At 46.9% G+C, this 17,772-nt stretch overlaps 1 protein-coding gene across 1 annotated transcript in view; it reads right to left on the bottom strand.

Annotated features, from left to right (window-relative positions):
- The window catches only part of UHRF2 (ubiquitin like with PHD and ring finger domains 2), a 184,195-nt gene that overhangs the window by 68,423 nt on the left and 98,000 nt on the right, over positions 1-17,772 (bottom strand). Inside the window, exons 4-5 of the mRNA XM_082265164.1 lie at positions 12,899-13,117; positions 1,823-1,932 (exon numbers count right to left, since the gene is read on the bottom strand). Of these exons, the coding sequence (XP_082121290.1) occupies positions 1,823-1,932; positions 12,899-13,117 (329 nt within the window). The remainder of the gene's footprint in view (positions 1-1,822; positions 1,933-12,898; positions 13,118-17,772) is intronic.

Here is a 17,772-nt window from a genome sequence, read left to right as displayed (position 1 = left end):
TTGCTTGCTTTCTGTTCTGCCTGGTAGCAATTATCCAGACAGAAAGAGAAAGGAAATCTCCTTAGTGGAGACACAGACAGCAATACAATCCTGACAGCGGTTCTAACCCCTCTTCACTTTTGTTTTGCGTATGGAGCCTTACTTGGAGATTTTTCTTTAATTTCCTGACCCTTATGAAATAGACAGGGAATGAGGATAAATTACCAAATAGACAGCAAATAACAAAAATGTATAACCTTTCTGGCTGTAAGAGCCGGTTTACACTACCATGAAGGAGCGACTTTTTAGCGTGACTTTGAAGAGACTTGTTTAGAGACTTGTAAGCGACTTGGAAGAGACTTGTGCACTACTTTGAAGAGACTTAAATGATAGGCAACTTTGTCTGTGGGGAATGCCTGGCTAATCTTTTTCTTCTTCCTGGAAAGTCTGATAACAAGTCGCTTTCCGACTTAGAGGCAACTCCGAAGTCTATGTGCACAAGTCGGATAGAGGTCGCCTTGAAGTAGTACAGGAACCTTTTCTAAAGTCTGAGCGACTTCAGTAGTGCATATTAATACGGCTCTCATTCATTTTCATTGAATTTGTGATGACAAGAGACTTGGGGCGACTTGAGGGCACACAAGTCGTGTCCCAAGTCGGAGTAGTGTGAACCGGCTCCAATAGGGTTTTAAACTACAACATAATGAAATAAAGCAAACTGTATACAAATATGGTTATAAAAAAATCTGCAAAGGTGTTTGGAAAGGAATTTTTTACTTGTAAATAGAGTTGGAAAGGGTCAAATCCCCTATCAGGTTATTTTGGTTGCCCATGTCCTGCTAAGAAGATTTATTTTCATGGTCCTGGAGGCACAAACGGAAAAGAAGAAATCCCTCTGATGACTATTCCCATCTTAAAGAGTTGTCAAAGACATGGGTATTCCTTTGGATGATTTTCCACTGACCCATTGTTCTGGAGAAAACTGTAAAATTTTAAATTTCCAATCATTTTCTGTCCCAGAGCCAATGGCTAATAGGACCAATAGAGGTGGGGGTTCTAACCTTTCCACACTTTATCCAAATCTAAATGAATACTTTCCTTTACATACACTTCAAGTTACATGCCCCGTAAAAGCCCTCTGATAATACCAGTCTTCTAGAAAATTTGAATCATTGCCATGATAGAAAAATGACACCATAAAGCATATATGCATAAAATATTTAAAGAAAATGCTTAGAAAAACTCTCAGAACATCAGGAATGCCGTCCGAAAGATTTTATTTGCTTTAACATTTGATTTTGGAATGTATGAACATTACCAAACAAAACCCATGCATATTTGTTTGTTCAAGAAAAATTTTCTATCCTGCTCCTTCGAATTTTTTCTGGTCACTGTGGTTGAAAATGACTGCCTATTTGACCCACTAATGGTTAGAAAAAAATAACTCTTAGAATCATCTTTTCTTAAATTTCGTTTGAATATCTACCCATCTATGGCCAGCTTTAGTGCCTTTTCTAGTCATTCTGCTGACAGATAAATTAAATGGCTACACCCCCATCTATTTAGATATCAAGGTCATGGTAGACATGCATGGTCATTCTTTCTTTCACATTCTCTTATTGCTAGGTCCACAGTTTCCAACAATTTATAAAATAAATGCAATAGATTCAAAGGAAGCAGATACAATTGCCTACAGTAGAGTATGAATTTACAAATTGAAAAATAATTACAGCCTTGAGCTTGAGGATTTGTACAGAATGTTCTTTACCGCTAGCATATATAGTTAAGAGGACACATTTTATAGATCACTTTTTTATCTCAGTTAAAGAGCAAAAATACTTACTCTTAAAATCTCCGTCTCCAGATGACAGAGGGTATGCCCCAGGCTTTTCTATCTTGTATATTTCCTCAGAAAAAACGATCTTACAGTCATTAATAGCATCTTCAGGACCACTGTAAGAGGAAATAAAAAAAAAAAAAAAAAAAAAACAAATCCCTTTGTGAGAGTGAAAAAATAAATAAATAAATATACACATACACACACACACACACACGTAATGGGATTTTTGAATTACCGTAAAATCGATTTCTCTAATGTTCACTGATGGACACAGCTCCTGATATTCATGACCATTGGGTTATACTGCACACTACAGGAGTAGGACAGTAGGCAGAAAAAAATTATGGCTACACCCATGGGCAGTCCAAAGGGATATACTCCCTCTCTCTACTATAGCCACTCAGTTTAGTTACAAGCAGTGTCAGGAGAACTATAACTTCACAGAGGGGTGGGTTCTGTGTCCGTCAATGAACATCAGAGAAATGGATTTTACGGACACAGCTCCTGATGATCAGAATCATTGGGACGTCCCAAAGCAGTATTAAACATGAGGGGTGGGGAAAAAAAAAAAAATTCCCCAAGGCTATAAACATTAGCCAACCAGGCAACAGGAGCCCACCTGAAAAAAACAACCCACCCTCAAAAAGGATCAGGTCCTCTTAAACCACAGCCTGCAAAACCTTGGGGCCAAAAGAAGTATTCATAGATGCCAACACACCCACTTTATAAAACTTTGTAAAAGTGTGCACTGATGACCAGGTGGCGCCTTGCAAACCTGCGTCACTGACGCTTGAGGCTGGAAAGCCCAGGAGGCACTATGCACCCTAGTAGAGTGCGCCTTGACACCCTAGCAGAGTGCACCTTGACAGGGAAAGGAGGAACTTGACCCCTGATGGAATAGGCCTGAACCACCGTCTGTCGGATCCATCTGGAAATGGTTGCAGAGGAAGAGACAACCCTTTTTGAAGTTCATCCGTGAACCCAAAGAGTGACTTCCTGAAAGACTCAGTAGCTGGCAGGTACACTCTAAATTGCCCGGACCACATCCAAGGCATGCAAGGAAATTTCCTTCAGATGTTTAGGCCTGGGACACAAGGAAAGCAACACAATGTCTTCATTCAAATGAAAATCAGAGACAACCTTTGGAAGGAATGACTGACAGGGGCAAAGAACCACCAGGTTAGGTGGACGACACCGCCAGTTCTGACACCCTGCGCGCAGAGGTGATAGCCACTAAAAAAGGCCACCTTCTGGGACAGCATAAGCAGGGGGAATTTCCCAAATATTTTTAAAGGGAGGCTTTTGTAAAGCTGAAAGCACCAAATTAGGATCCCAAGGTTGCAACGAAGCCCGCACTGGAGGAACTAAAATATCAGACACCCTGAGGAAAGGTACGCACCAGGGAGCATGTGGCCAAAGGTCGTTGGAAGAAGACCTCCAAAGCCGGCACCTGGCCCTTGATGGTACTCGAACAGACAAGGACTCACTGCTCAAGGTGGTGTAATTGCCTGATGACTCACACAGGTGCATGCCCCGGCTCGCCTCCGTGAAAACTTGATAAAAGAAAAGGAATTGGCAGCACTCCAGGTTGAGTCAAAATCCAGATTTATTGACTGGACATCCAAATATGACAATCGTGACAAGGTAGACGCGTTTCACACACTGTGTCTTATCATTAGGTAATGATTAAGCACACAGTCAGTGTGTGAAACGCGTCTACCTTGTCACGATTGTCATATTTGGATGTCCAGTCAATAAATCTGGATTTTGACTCAACCTGGAGTGCTGCCAATTCCTTTTCTTGAAACCTTGATGGTACTCGAGGCCAATTTCTGTTCAACCCCCTGTTGAAGGAAGGTTAAGATCCGAGCCACCGAGAAGGAGCGAGGAAGAACCCCAAGAGACTCGCACCACGCAATGTAGGTCTTCCACTTACAATAGTAAATCTTCCTTGAGGTAGATTTCCTAGCTTTCAACAGTGTAGGACCGAGCCATAAACCTCTGCACCTTTCTGTTGAGCCGAGATGCCAACAGACCCACCTTGGGGTTGCCCCACTGGAGATACAGCTGATGAAGGGACCACTCCTCGTGGTCCAACGCCTGCCGACTGATGTTATCCGCCTGCCAATTTTCCACCCCGGAAATGTGTACAGCGGCGAGGGCTGGAACTAACCGTTCTGCCCACCTTAGAATGCTGGCTACCTCCAGAGCCACCAGGACACTTCTTGTGCCCCCTTGGTGATTGACAGTCCGATTGAATGCGCACAAGACAACCCTGAAGACGATCTCTCCAATGATCCAGAGAGTCTGATCGCTCAAAGTTCCAATACATTGACTCTTCCAGCATCCAGATCCCCTGAGCAGAATGCTTGCCAAGGATGACAATTTGGACAAAATTTCCCTTTGCAGGGACCTCGTATGGAACTGTGCAAACGGAACCGCCTCGAAGGTAGACACCATCAGGCCCAGCACCCGCAGGCTAGTCTGGAGGGAATGACCATTTGATGGAGGCGAATTGCAGCCTTCGATTTCTGGAGTTTGTCCAAAGGAGCACTCTGGCTAAGGACGAGACCAAAGTCAGGCCCAGATAGTCCAGCTTTGTGGACAGAACCAGAATAGAATTTTGAAAATTCAGAATCTACCCGAATTCCCGCAGAGTTCATATTGCGATCTCCAGGTTCTCCACCAGAGCAGAGGGAGACTCTGCTCGCAGAAGGAGATCGAACAAGTAGCCCAGTACCGCGAGCCCCTGTTGGCGTAGCAAAGCTAGCACCGGGGCTAACACTTTTGTGAAGATCCAAGGAGCAGATGCGAGACCAAAGGGTAACGCCACAAACTGATAATGCTCCTCTCCCAGAGCAAAGCAGGAAAAACACTGGTGACTGGCACATATTGGAGTCTGAAGGTAGGCATCCTTGATAATCGATAGAGGCGAGGAAATCCCCCTGATGCAGGGATGCCACCACCGTTTGAATTGACTCCATTCTGAACTTCTGTTCCTGCACAAATCAGTTTAGAGCTTTGAGGTCCAGGATTGCACAGTTTAGAGCCTTGAGGTCCAGGATTGGACACATTGTGCCTTTCTTCCTAGGAACTGTAAACAGGTTTGAATAAAAAACCCTAAAATCTTTCAAAGGTCGGAATCCGGAACAATCACCACTTGAAGGAACAGGTCTTGTACCGCCTCAAACAGGCCCTGTAAGTGGTCTGGTGAGAGGCACAAGTTGGAAGGAAAGAACCTTGCCGGGGGACAAGAGCAGGACTTTATTTTGTAACTGGACCGAATGACTTTGTGCACTTGTCTTGCACCCAGGAAGGCCACAGGTCTGGAAACCAGCGAAGATGTCCCCGCACCACCGATACAGGTGAGGGCACACCTTCATGCAGAAGGAGCCTTGTTGACGGGTCTGGAGAAGCAAGATCTTGGCATGCCAAAGCAGGTTCATTTGGATCCTCCAGAAGAGACCCTGAAAGGCTTCAAGCCCTTGTTAGTCGTCCCTGAGGAACCAAAAAACTTCTTATGAGCCGAGAAGGAAGGCCCGTATTTACGACAAGGTTCCTTGGCTTTAGTAGCCTTCGGAAGAAAAGTACTCTGCCCCCCTGTGAGACCTTTGATGGTGTCATCCGGAGTAGCTCCAAACAGGCAATCTCCTTCAAAAGGAAAAGAACCTTGCCGGGGGACAAGAGCGGAACTCGATCTCAAGGCCTTTTTTGAAGTCTGATCTGCAGACCAGCACTTGAGCCAAAAGACACGCAGAAGGACAACTGCCAAAACAGAGAAGCGAGCCATCAGGGGAGCCGCATCCAAAGAGGCATCACAGATAAACTGCAGCCCCTGGACCAGCTGGTCCACCAGCTCGACAAAGGCAGAGGGGAACTGTTCCCCCTCCAGGTCACGGTGCAGGAGTTTAGCTCACTTGGTCAGAGCTTGCGATACTAAAGTAATGGGGAATTGCCGAACCAGCCAGAGTGTACATAGTGCGGGCCACAGCCTTGGCCTTCGGGTCAGCCGGATCCTTAAAGGCTGGGGACTATTCAACCGGAATCATGGTTGCCTTGTTAAATCTGGAAACTGGAGGGTCAACTACTGGTGGCATAGTCCACTTCTTAAGAAGGGACTCTTTATTGGGGTAACACCTATTAAAGCACTTCGGGTCCCCGCAGGGACACTTTGGTCATACCCACACTTTAGCGACATTTCTGTCAAAATAGGCAGGGAAAGGAAACCCCTTTGTCGTTTTGGATGGCTTGCGAGTGCCAAAGGGCACCTACGCCTTCATCTTCAGGGTCTCAAGCACAGATACAATCAGTGCATCCACCAGCGTCTTTTGGTGTAGACGTGGAGGAATCCTCTTCACTACCAGTGGATTCCAGGCACGTGGATTCAGACGCAGCAGGGTAACCCACGCCACCGCCGCATCAGATTCAGGATCAGATGAGGCAGGGAACGCTTTTTGCTAGCCCGTCGCCCGCAAGCCACCTCCACCTGGGACACAAAGGACTCCAGGACCGGCATCAGTGCATGGATGGATGGTTGGGACCCGGAGGGCCCTGCAGCCTCAGAGAGGGGATCAGGTGGAGAAAACTTGCTCCAAAAACTCCATGGGTCAAAAGAGTAAAAACACTGCTAAGGGACAACCCCCACGGCGCTGGCAGCACCACCTGGTCCGCCAATCACAAAGCACCAAGTGATCCTCAGCAGACAGGGAGCGGACCCCACCGGACTTGCCACCAACAGAAACAAGCAACTACAGCCACCAGAGGAATCTGCACTACACATGCGGAAATCAGGAAGTAAAATGATCCAGGAGTCAGCACCAGGGGATGAGGAAGGGCTTTGACTACCGAAATCGCCACCTATAGGGCTTCACTGTCATGGCCACTGCTATTCCCAATGGCAAATCACAACAAAATAGCCGCCTGACTACACAAACATGGCCGCGGAGTATAGAAACACAGGCTACAAGAAAACGGCAAACCCGCGCGACACCATGAGGCTTACAAGGGCCCAGGAGGGAGACGAGGCCCCAAGGACAGATCCAAGCAGGACGGGGGGCCCTGGCAGGAGCCTCCACCAGGTACAACCCCCCACCCAGCACAGTCGATCATCTGGTCGCCCACACTTTAGCGACATTTCTGTCAAAATAGGCAGGGAAAGGAAACCCCTTTGTCGTTTTGGATGGCTTGCGAGTGCCAAAGGGCACCTACGCCTTCATCTTCAGGGTCTCAAGCACAGATACAATCAGTGCATCCACCAGCGTCTTTTGGTGTAGACGTGGAGGAATCCTCTTCACTACCAGTGGATTCCAGGCACGTGGATTCAGACGCAGCAGGGTAACCCACGCCACCGCCGCATCAGATTCAGGATCAGATGAGGCAGGGAACGCTTTTTGCTAGCCCGTCGCCCGCAAGCCACCTCCACCTGGGACACAAAGGACTCCAGGACCGGCATCAGTGCATGGATGGATGGTTGGGACCCGGAGGGCCCTGCAGCCTCAGAGAGGGGATCAGGTGGAGAAAACTTGCTCCAAAAACTCCATGGGTCAAAAGAGTAAAAACACTGCTAAGGGACAACCCCCACGGCGCTGGCAGCACCACCTGGTCCGCCAATCACAAAGCACCAAGTGATCCTCAGCAGACAGGGAGCGGACCCCACCGGACTTGCCACCAACAGAAACAAGCAACTACAGCCACCAGAGGAATCTGCACTACACATGCGGAAATCAGGAAGTAAAATGATCCAGGAGTCAGCACCAGGGGATGAGGAAGGGCTTTGACTACCGAAATCGCCACCTATAGGGCTTCACTGTCATGGCCACTGCTATTCCCAATGGCAAATCACAACAAAATAGCCGCCTGACTACACAAACATGGCCGCGGAGTATAGAAACACAGGCTACAAGAAAACGGCAAACCCGCGCGACACCATGAGGCTTACAAGGGCCCAGGAGGGAGACGAGGCCCCAAGGACAGATCCAAGCAGGACGGGGGGCCCTGGCAGGAGCCTCCACCAGGTACAACCCCCCACCCAGCACAGTCGATCATCTGGTCGCCGGCGGCGCACCCTCTCCCCCCCCCCCAATCACCAGTTAGCGCCCTTCCCCATCCCAGGAAAGTAGCCAGACCACCCAAATAGCCCCAGCATGGGGGGGGGGGCAGGATGAGGGAGCCTGTGGGAAGGAGGGGAACCCGGGGGGCCGACCTTCCCAAGGAGGGGCCCAAGTCCACCCCAAAACCCTCAAGGGCAGAGGAGGGGGACACAGCTACTCACCCATACCAGGAACTAGGCGGGCACCGTTCCAGACAGAACCCCCCTCCATCGAAATAGGGGGGGCTGTCAGCCAGGAGGAACGCTGCGACTCGGGCGGAAACCTTGAAGGCCAGCCCCCGTCCAAGTGGGGCTATGCCGCAGCTGACCTAGCGCGGAGCTGAGGTCTGCGCATGGTCGCTGGCCAGACTGAGTTGACCACTGGATCTAGAGTATCCAGCCCGTCACCCAGTCCGGCAGTTGACCTCACAGGAAAAAAATGTTCCATCTAAAAAATGTTGCCAAGACCAAAGATCCCAGCAAGGAAATGGGTCCTTACTGCTGACTAGGCAGAAAACTGAGTGGCTATAGCAGAGAGAGGAAGTATACTCCCAGGGACTGCCCATGGGCGTAGCCAGACTTTTTTCTGCCTAGTGTCTTATTCCTGTAGGGGGCAGTATAACCCAACTGTTATGACTATCAGGAGCTTTGTCCATCAATCAACGAAAGAGAAATCTATAATGTATAGTATATAATTTGGACCTCTGTGATCTACTGTATTATTATTGATCCATTTTGTTTCAATCTGAAATGTAAAAGCACATGTCTGTATTTCCGGTTTTATATCTTATGTGATGTCTTTTTTAACCTGTTATTGTAATAAAATTAAATTTTTATATATTGTGGTCCTTTATGTAAAATTATTGTTACCACCATATAATCCTTGCCTCAAAGTCCCATGCTCCTGGTGAGGCAGAGTCCGGACACTTCTCTTGCCTTGGGTCTGAGTAGATGCGGGACCAGTTCCTCACCCAATTTTTTACAAAGCATTACCATTTTTTCCACTATTGCACGTTTTGTACATCCGTACCATCATATCTAGGACTGTGTGCTTGTAAAAACAGAAGAAACATGGTATATATTTGCTACACATGTTTACATTAAAAGCCCTAGTTTAGTTCACAGATTATATAAAAAAATCAGCGCAAGGGACATTTCAGACAGTAGGATGTCTCCTTTGTGCTACTGGCTCCACTATCTTGGTTATAGCAATCGATTGTTAGACGAAACATGTCAGGCTGAGGTTTGTCCATATCACTATGTTCCATTTATCATCAACCAGCTGTATCGAACTACACGATGACATGTTAAAATACTGTGAGCTATGTAGTGTGTGGAATGCGTTTACAAGACTGCTGCTGGGATATAAGCTGTATATTCCTCTCAGGTGTTTTAATGTGTGTACCCAGAGCTGTCTAACCATAAAGTGCTTAATATGCATTTCTATACATTATTGTGCAGAAACAATGTTTAAATCACAATACATAATACTTGTAAAAAAATAAGATAAAGTGCAATCAGTGTGAAAAAATGTGCATGAACAATACGTTTTTAAAGTTCTGATTATCTTATTCTTCCAGTGTCAGTATGTTCCAACAAGTGCCATTGTGCTCCCCTCCTTATGTGCCCTTACTCACTGACTAGCGATGGGTTAAACGCCTGTTTCAAAATTAATCCTCCAGTGGCAAAGAATGATTTTTTTTTCCTTTCTTTCGTGACTCCAGCAGGTAGGTCAAAGAACCTCATGAGTGTAGGGAGATAGAACCAGGAGAAATCCATAATGGAATTTCATTTTTATTATTTAAAAAACATATAAAAGCCAATTGCGCACTTACAAAACTGTCCTCTTTAATGTGAGCATGTAATGACACCGTTCTGGAGTTCAAAAATCGCGGTTTGCGTTCCAAAAGAGCGGACGTGACATAACCGGAAGTATCCACCCGCTTAACAAGCACATAAAGGAGGGGAGCACAACGGCACTTGTTGGAACATACTGGCACTGGAAGAATAAAAAGAAAGTGGGTGCTTTATGAGCCCCACTTCTTTATGGGATGGCGGTAAGGGTAATAAGAAATAGCTTTTAACCACTTAAGCCCCGGAGGATTTTCCTGCTAAACGACCAGGGGGTATTTTGCGATTCGGCACTGCGTGACTTTAACAGACAATTGCGCGGTCGTGCGACGCTGTATCTAAACAAATTTGGCGTCCTTTTTTTCCCACAAACAGAGCTTTTTGGTGGTATTTGATCACCCGTGCGATTTTTACTTTTTGCGCTATAAACAAAAAAAGAGCGTACATTTTGCAAAAATAACAATATTTTTCACATTTTTTTATATGAAATTCCCCAAAAAAAAAAATGTAAAAATCAAAATTTTTTAAAATTTTCGGCCAATTTGTTTTATGCTACCTATGTTTGGTAAAAAAAAAAAAAAAAAAAAAAAAAAAAAAAAAAAAAATCGCAAAAAGCGTATTTTGATTGGTTTGCGCAAAAGTTATCGCGTTTACTAACAAAGGGAAAGATTTGTCATTTTTGGTGTTTTTTTTTTTAACGTGTAATGGCGGCGATCTGCGATTTTTTTTGCGGTACTGCGACATTGGGGCGGACAGATCGGACCCTTGACTGACATTTTTGACACTTTTGGGGTTACCAGTGACATTTCTACAGTAATCAGTGCTATATATATGCACTGTTACTGTAAAAATACACTGGTAGTGAAGGGGTTAACTTTATTTGGGAGGGAGGGGCTGTGTGTGTCCCTAGGGGCGTGCTTTCTACTGTGATTGGCTGTGGCTTGAGCTGTAAGGACACTGATCAACGGATCTACATACTAGATCCGAGTGATCAGTGTCTTTACAGCGAGGAGAATGACAGGTGGCTTGTTTACACAAGCTGCCTGACATTCTCCCTCTCCCCCGCCGATCACCGAGTGACCGGCGGACATCGGGTCCGCCGGTCACACGCGCGGGGGGGGGGGGGGGGGTCCGTGACCGCGCGGGAGCGCGCCTCCGCGGGCGCGCGCTCGCTCCCCAGAGCCTCACAGGCGAGCGACGTAGACCTACGTCACTCTGCCTGTGAGGGGCCGACTGCCGCAGTAAATATACTGTGAGCAGTCGGCAAGCGGTTAATAATAGGTCCATAAGGGAGTCTAGTTAAGGTCTGGGTAATTCAGCCTGTCAAGTATAGTGTACTGTAAGGAGTTGAACTTTTGACACAGGTCAAGTGTTTGAACTTCCCGCCTGAAATTAAGTCTGTATCCAGGCAGTTTTTAAGCTAGTAAGGGTCTTTCCCGCTCTTTATCAGCTGTTTCTGGGCAGTTTTGCGCGTGGAGGGTTATCTCCCGCTCATTTAGCCCGCTCTTTTGCCAGAAAACCGGTCTGCTCCGGCTCTAGTGGGACTATTTAAACAGGTGGCTGCGGGGCTCCGGGTCACATTTTCACCTCAAGACCTCTCTATCAAGATCCCCCTCCCTCCCATTTTAGGTCGTCGCGGCCTGCTATTAATTATTTGGCTCACACGGTCGCCTTAGCACCGGTGCTTAGGTGGACGAAAGTAAAAGTTGTTTTGGTATTTAAGTGAAGTGGATAATGGCTACAAAAGTTTAAGTCATGTTTGTCAACCTGAGCCGTAGGGGCTAGGTTGTTTGTTTATGTGATCTGAAGTTTTAAATGTAAACAAAGTCTGAAGTTTATTTATGTATGTTAAGCCATTAATTAAAGCAGCCGCGGCCTTTTTATTTTCAAACGATGTCTGGCGTCTATTTAATCTTATTTATACTGAGTAAGTTTTAATTCATTTATTAATGTTTTTACATCTTGCCTGCCATTCCCATAAGATAACCAGCACTTTCAAGAACTTCTTGTTCATGCACATTTTTTTTGCACTGATTGCACTTTATCTTTTAATTTTTTTACAAGTATTATGCATTGTGATTTAAACATGGTTTCTGCACAATAACGTATGGAGATACATATTAAGCACTTTATGGTTAGACAGCGCTGGGTACACACATTGATGTGATGCAGGAGGGCATGCCCGTTTTTATCCTATGAGATGGGTTTCATTCCTTTTAATAAAAATGATGTAAATGGTTTTCCACTATGTGGAGATTTCCTTTATTTTTATGATGATTCGACATACTGGAGTGCAAGAGAAGTTTCACTTTAATTGATGTGGAAATCAGATTGGTTTGCCAAACAGCATCAAGTTTTGGAGAGCTTATTCTCCTGATGCCCGCTTGACTCAGTGCTATTGCTCAGCAAGTTTTCTTCTATCAATCTTGAAGCTTAATACACTTCTGGTTTTCACCTTAATGGACCATTTTTTGTTTATGGTCACTTATCGATTTTCCTTTTTCAGTAATCTAAATATGTATACTTGGATTTAATTTTTATTGGACTGGTTTGAGTTATTTTGGTACTGTTATTGGTATAAGTCACTTTATAATATAGATAGCACAGCACGTATTTTGTACATTTTTTAATGGCAATCGATAATCCTCCAGTGCAACAAGGGGTTAACAGGGTTGACTGAGCGGTAACAGGCACTCATCAAGACTGCCCTGTTATGCCCACCCTTTCTGCCCAACTGCTCCAAGTCACATAAGCCACACTTTAGCTTCTATGAAAAAAATCTTTGAATGGAGGATGGGCAGATTATTGAAAGGTCCACCGCTCCATTCATAGATCTGGTTTCATTCATGGAATGAAACAGGATCTATTGGACCAAACAGCTCTGTTGGACCAATAAACCCCCGCTGCGCCAAAAATTACAGCAGCAGAGGGATTCATGAACAAGGATTTCAGCTTGTAGAGGAGCCAGCAGCACAAGGGATACTGACCAAGTAATGACCCCTGTGCTTTTTTTCTTTTTTTGGGGACGGGTCGACTAAACGTGCGCTTTAATGTACAATGTTCTCTTTGTTTGTAACCCCTTTGTATGGCATTAGAAAAGACAACTGTTGAAATTTGTAATAGAATGTGCGATCACATACCCCAATAAAATCTTTGCATAGACTTCTTTGTTAGTTCTAGAATGTTCCTTCAGTTCTGTTACTTTAGCATCGAACCAAAACCCACGCTCCTCTGGTGTCTCCATGTTGTAATTCACCATTACAATGTCACCCACTTTGAGGTCATTCCACTTCAAGATGGTCCTTGCTCTGGGTCGCAAATTGCAGCTCTCAATCTCTACAACTCCATTTTCAGGATAACTAAAGCAGAAGAAAATAAGCAAGTCAGTTGTTAAAAGGGCCTTGTTTCTAGGATTAACCCTTCACCAGGCTAAAGCTATTTCGACACACTTGTGACAGTGGAGATCATAAACAGAGTGCGAGGAGGTTCCATTTTGTTGTGGACTGACTACTAAGCTTGACAAGCCCTACAAGCACATGGCATACAATATTGAACCAGCTGGAGTAACATACTGGTGTATCGGAGTAGAAATTTTCTTTTTTGGGTTTACTAACTTTTAAGTACTGTATAATTTCCCTTAACTGTCCAACAAGAATTTTTAAAAAAGGAACCCCATAAAATAATTTACAAATAGGTTTATTTGGTGGACCTCGATTCGCACAGAATGAATGTACATGTATTTTCACTGGACGAGTTTAAATGCAAATGTTCTATAAATATAGTGCTTAAGGAGCCTAGAGTGTCTCACTTTAAAAGCATGTCTTACGATACTGAGTAGAAAGCCCATTTTTAATGAAAGTGCAGCCTGCCCAGGAATGCCCACTGATCATCCATCAAGGCATTTTGATATCTGAATAACTCCCAAGAACCAGCCCAGTGCTTGCATCTGGGCCAAGGGGCTCTTAAAGAGGAGTACTGAGGCAAAGTGCTTTAATGTTTTGTACCGCACACTGCTGCCACCTCCCACCAGCCAGAATCTACCTGCATTGGGTATAGAAGCACAGACACCCAGTGATAACAGCACTGGGTTTAAATAAGGTATGTAATGAAAGAATACGGTTGTATTTAAACATTGCATTAACATGTTGATGAGGAGGGAAAGAACATTTTTGAGCTTTAACAATGTTGAAGTTTATATTACTATGTGTTTTGCTACATTACCAAAATGAAAGTCTATGCAAAAGCCATGCTTTATTTTAGTTTAGAATTGAGTGGGGAAGGGATGGGCCCTCTGTTAAATTTGTATTGCGGTCTTTGCCCCCCCCCTCCTTGGTAAAATTCACTTATATTTGTACAGAAATCACTCTTTCAGCGAGGGTAAAACAAAATTTTTAGAGGAGTTACAAGAGCAGGAGTTGGGGTAAATCATTCAATGGGGACAAATGTTCTAAGGACAGCTAAGGAAACTGCCCATTGGAAAAAAACAGCAAAAAAATTATCTGATTGGAGTTGTAACCCTTCCACATGCTATCCAAAAAAAAAAAAAAAAATCAGCTTTACATACACTTTAAGAAACTCCCTGTTTCATACTCACCTTCCCAGCAGGCTGCAAGTGAATTTTCTATGGTCTTGAACAGCTCCAAGAACGGTTACTCTCCAATGCTTCTGGCATGTTGGATAATGTGTCCCACCCATTGGGCACTGTGGTCTCCCCTGCCAGCTGCTACTACAAGACACAGCAGGATCCCTATGGTTTTGGTTAAACCAAAGCTTCCTTACAGCTGTCATGGTCTTACCTTCTTGCTGTTCTCCTTCGTTTGACATGTGCTGGCGGCCATCTTGGTTTCTGGGTTTCTTGTAGCCTCCCACCCTGCGGCTCCTCCTTCCCACTGGGAGGAGCTGGATGCCTAGCTCATATATATAGGAGGTCTGTGGCTTCAGTTCCTTGTTTGGTCCTCCTGTGTTCACATGCTTCTAAGACTGCTGCTGCTTCTGGTCCCTGATCCTGGCTTCGTCCGACTACCCTGCTGGTTCCTGATCCTGGCTTCGTCTGACTACCCTGCTGGTTCCTGATCCTGGCTTCGTCTGACTACCCTGCTGGTTCCTGATCCTGGCTTCGTCTGACTACCCTGCTGGTTCCTGATCCTGGCTTCGTCTGACTACCCTCCTGGTTCCTGACCTCTGGCTTCGCAAGGACTCTGCCTCGGTTTCGCCATCCGTTTGGACTTTTGCTTTACAGCTTGATTTTCAATAAAGCCTTCTTATTTTCACTTATCTGTTGTTGTACGTCTGGTTCATGGTTCCGTGACATTAGGACCAAGCCATGAATTCTGACGGTACAGGGCCATCCTCGCTACCCACGCTGGTTGCCAGACTTGATCAGCAGGATCACCTGTTGGGTCGGTTCGCCGTGGCGTTGCAAACCCTGCTTGAACGCACGGCTCATTTCGCTCCCGTTGCCGATGGGTCGGTTGTCGCTCCTGGGCCCGCTCCTACTGCCGCTCCGGTTGTTGCGCCAGAGTCTACCCCGACACCTGTTGTTGCGCCTGCGGTGTTTCGGGGTATGACCGGTTCTGCCCCCCTTCCACAGCGCTTTGGGGGAGAGCCAACTCAGTGCCGAGGTTTCCTTAACCAGGTGGGCATTTATTTCGAGTTGCTGCCACATGCCTTTCCTACTGAGAGATCAAAGGTGGGCTTCTTAATTTCGCTGCTCTCGGACAAGGCCTTGGGCTGGGCCAGCCCTTTATGGGAGAACAGCAATCCGGTGGTTGCCGAGTTTTCCGGTTTTGTTGCTTCTCTTCGGAGGGTATTCGATGTGCCGGCTCGTGCTGCCTCTGCTGCGAGGCTCCTTATGTCCATCAGACAGGGTTCACGATCCGTAGCTGAATACGCCATTGAGTTTCGTACCCTGGCAGCAGAGGTGGGCTGGAATAATGAGGCTCTGGTCGCTGCTTTCTCTCATGGTCTCTCGGATGCCTTGAAGGATGAGGTTGCAGCTAAGGACCTACCAGTGGAGCTCGAGTCTCTTATTTCTTTCTTGATTTTGATTGACACCAGACTCAGGGAGAGACCTTCCTTTAAGGAGAGTCTGCGGAGGCCTCCTAACAGATTGGCGCCTACCTTTGCTGTCCCACCCGTGCCTCCCTCTCCTCCCACGCCTCCTGGGGATGACTTGGCTGGGGGTGAACCCATGCAGCTGGGCTTTGCTCGCCTGTCCGAGGGGGAGAGGGTACTCCGAAGACGCGAGGGTCGATGCATGTACTGTGGTCTCGGTGGGCATTTTTGGTTGGCATGTCCGAACCGTCCGGGAAACGCTCGCACCTGAGATCCTGTCGGGGGCAGATCTTGGGTGGAGTCTCCTCGTCCCCGGTTTCCCGTGTTGACAAACCACTGATCTCTGTTGTCCTCTCCTGGGTCGGGGGCTCAGTGACGACCCAGGCGTTGGTGGACTCTGGTGCTGGTGGTTTGTTCATTGATAGTGTGTTCGCTGCCGCCAATTCCATTCCTCTGCAGGCCCGAGGTTCTCCACTGGCTCTTGAGGCGATAGACGGCAGACCCCTTCTGCCGCCACACGTGACTCATGAGACCCTTCCAGTGGGGATAGCCATTGGTGCCGTTCACAGAGAGTCGGTCTGCTTCCAGGTTATTTCGTCTCCACACTACTCGGTGGTCTTGGGGTACCCCTGGCTCCAGAGGCATAATCCGACTTTCGATTGGAGATCGGCCGAGATCCTCTCGTGGTCACCGCAGTGTGGGGCTAGTTGCATCCATGGGCCTGTCAAGTTGCTGTGTACTTCCTCGGACTCTCTGTTGCCTCCTGAATACGAGGAGTACCGGGATGTATTCGATAAGGTGCGCGCGGTTGCCCTACCTCCGCACGGTCCATACGATTGTGCCATCGAGTTACAACCTGGTGCCGTTCCTCCTCGTGGCAAGGTCTATCCACTGTCGGTAGCGGAGAATGAGGCCATGGAGGAGTACGTGAAGGAGGCGTTTTCACGCGGACACATTCGCAAATCCTCGTCCCCGGCAGGGGCTGGATTTTTCTTTGTGAAAAAGAAGGGCGGTGAGTTGAGGCCTTACATCGATTACAGGGGTCTCAATCGCATCACGATCAAGAACGCTTACCCGATACCCTTGATTTCCGAGCTGTTCGATCGCCTTAAAGGGGCCACGGTCTTTACCAAACTCGACCTGAGGGCGGCATATAACCTCGTAAGGATCAAGGCGGGCGATGAGTGGAAGACCGCGTTTAACACCAGGACCGGTCATTATGAATCCTTGGTTATGCCCTTTGGGTTGTGCAATGCGCCCGCAGTCTTTCAGGAATTCATTAACGATGTTTTCCGTGACCTGTTGCAGCAGTGTGTGGTGGTCTATTTGGATGACATCTTGGTATATTCTGAATCCATGGAGACCCACATTCTGGATGTCAGACGAGTGTTGCAACGGTTACGAGAGAACAAGCTGTTCGGTAAGCTTGAGAAATGCGAATTTCACCGATCCCAGGTAACCTTCTTAGGTTACATAATTTCCGCTGAGGGGTTCTCCATGGATCCTGAAAAGGTTTCGGCTGTCTTACAGTGGCCCCAGCCCAGTGGTCTTCGCTCCCTGCAGCGCTTTTTGGGCTTCGCCAATTATTATCGGAAGTTCATCAGGGACTTTTCCATGCTAGCCAAGCCTCTCACGGATCTGACCAGGAAGGGCAGTAATTCCCAGGTCTGGCCGCTCGAGGCCATCCGAGCTTTTGAGGCTCTAAAGTCCGCCTTTGTGTCGGCTCCGATTCTGTCGCATCCCAACCCTGGGTTGCCCTTTGTCCTCGAGGTGGACGCGTCTGAGACGGGAGTAGGCGCCCTTCTGTCTCAGCGTAGAACACCAGAGGGTCCTCTGCTTCCTTGTGGGTTTTACTCCCGGAAACTGTCTTCCGCGGAGTGCAACTATCAGATTGGTGACAGGGAGTTATTGGCCATCGTGCAGGCCCTTAAAGAATGGAGGCACTTGCTCGAGGGTTCGG

The sequence above is a fragment of the Pelophylax lessonae genome (assembly GCF_965119305.1).
Source record: "Pelophylax lessonae genome assembly, chromosome: 1".
NCBI lineage: Eukaryota > Metazoa > Chordata > Amphibia > Anura > Ranidae > Pelophylax > Pelophylax lessonae.
Note: the sequence above shows the minus strand (reverse complement) of the source record. Positions and strands in the feature narration are given on the sequence as shown.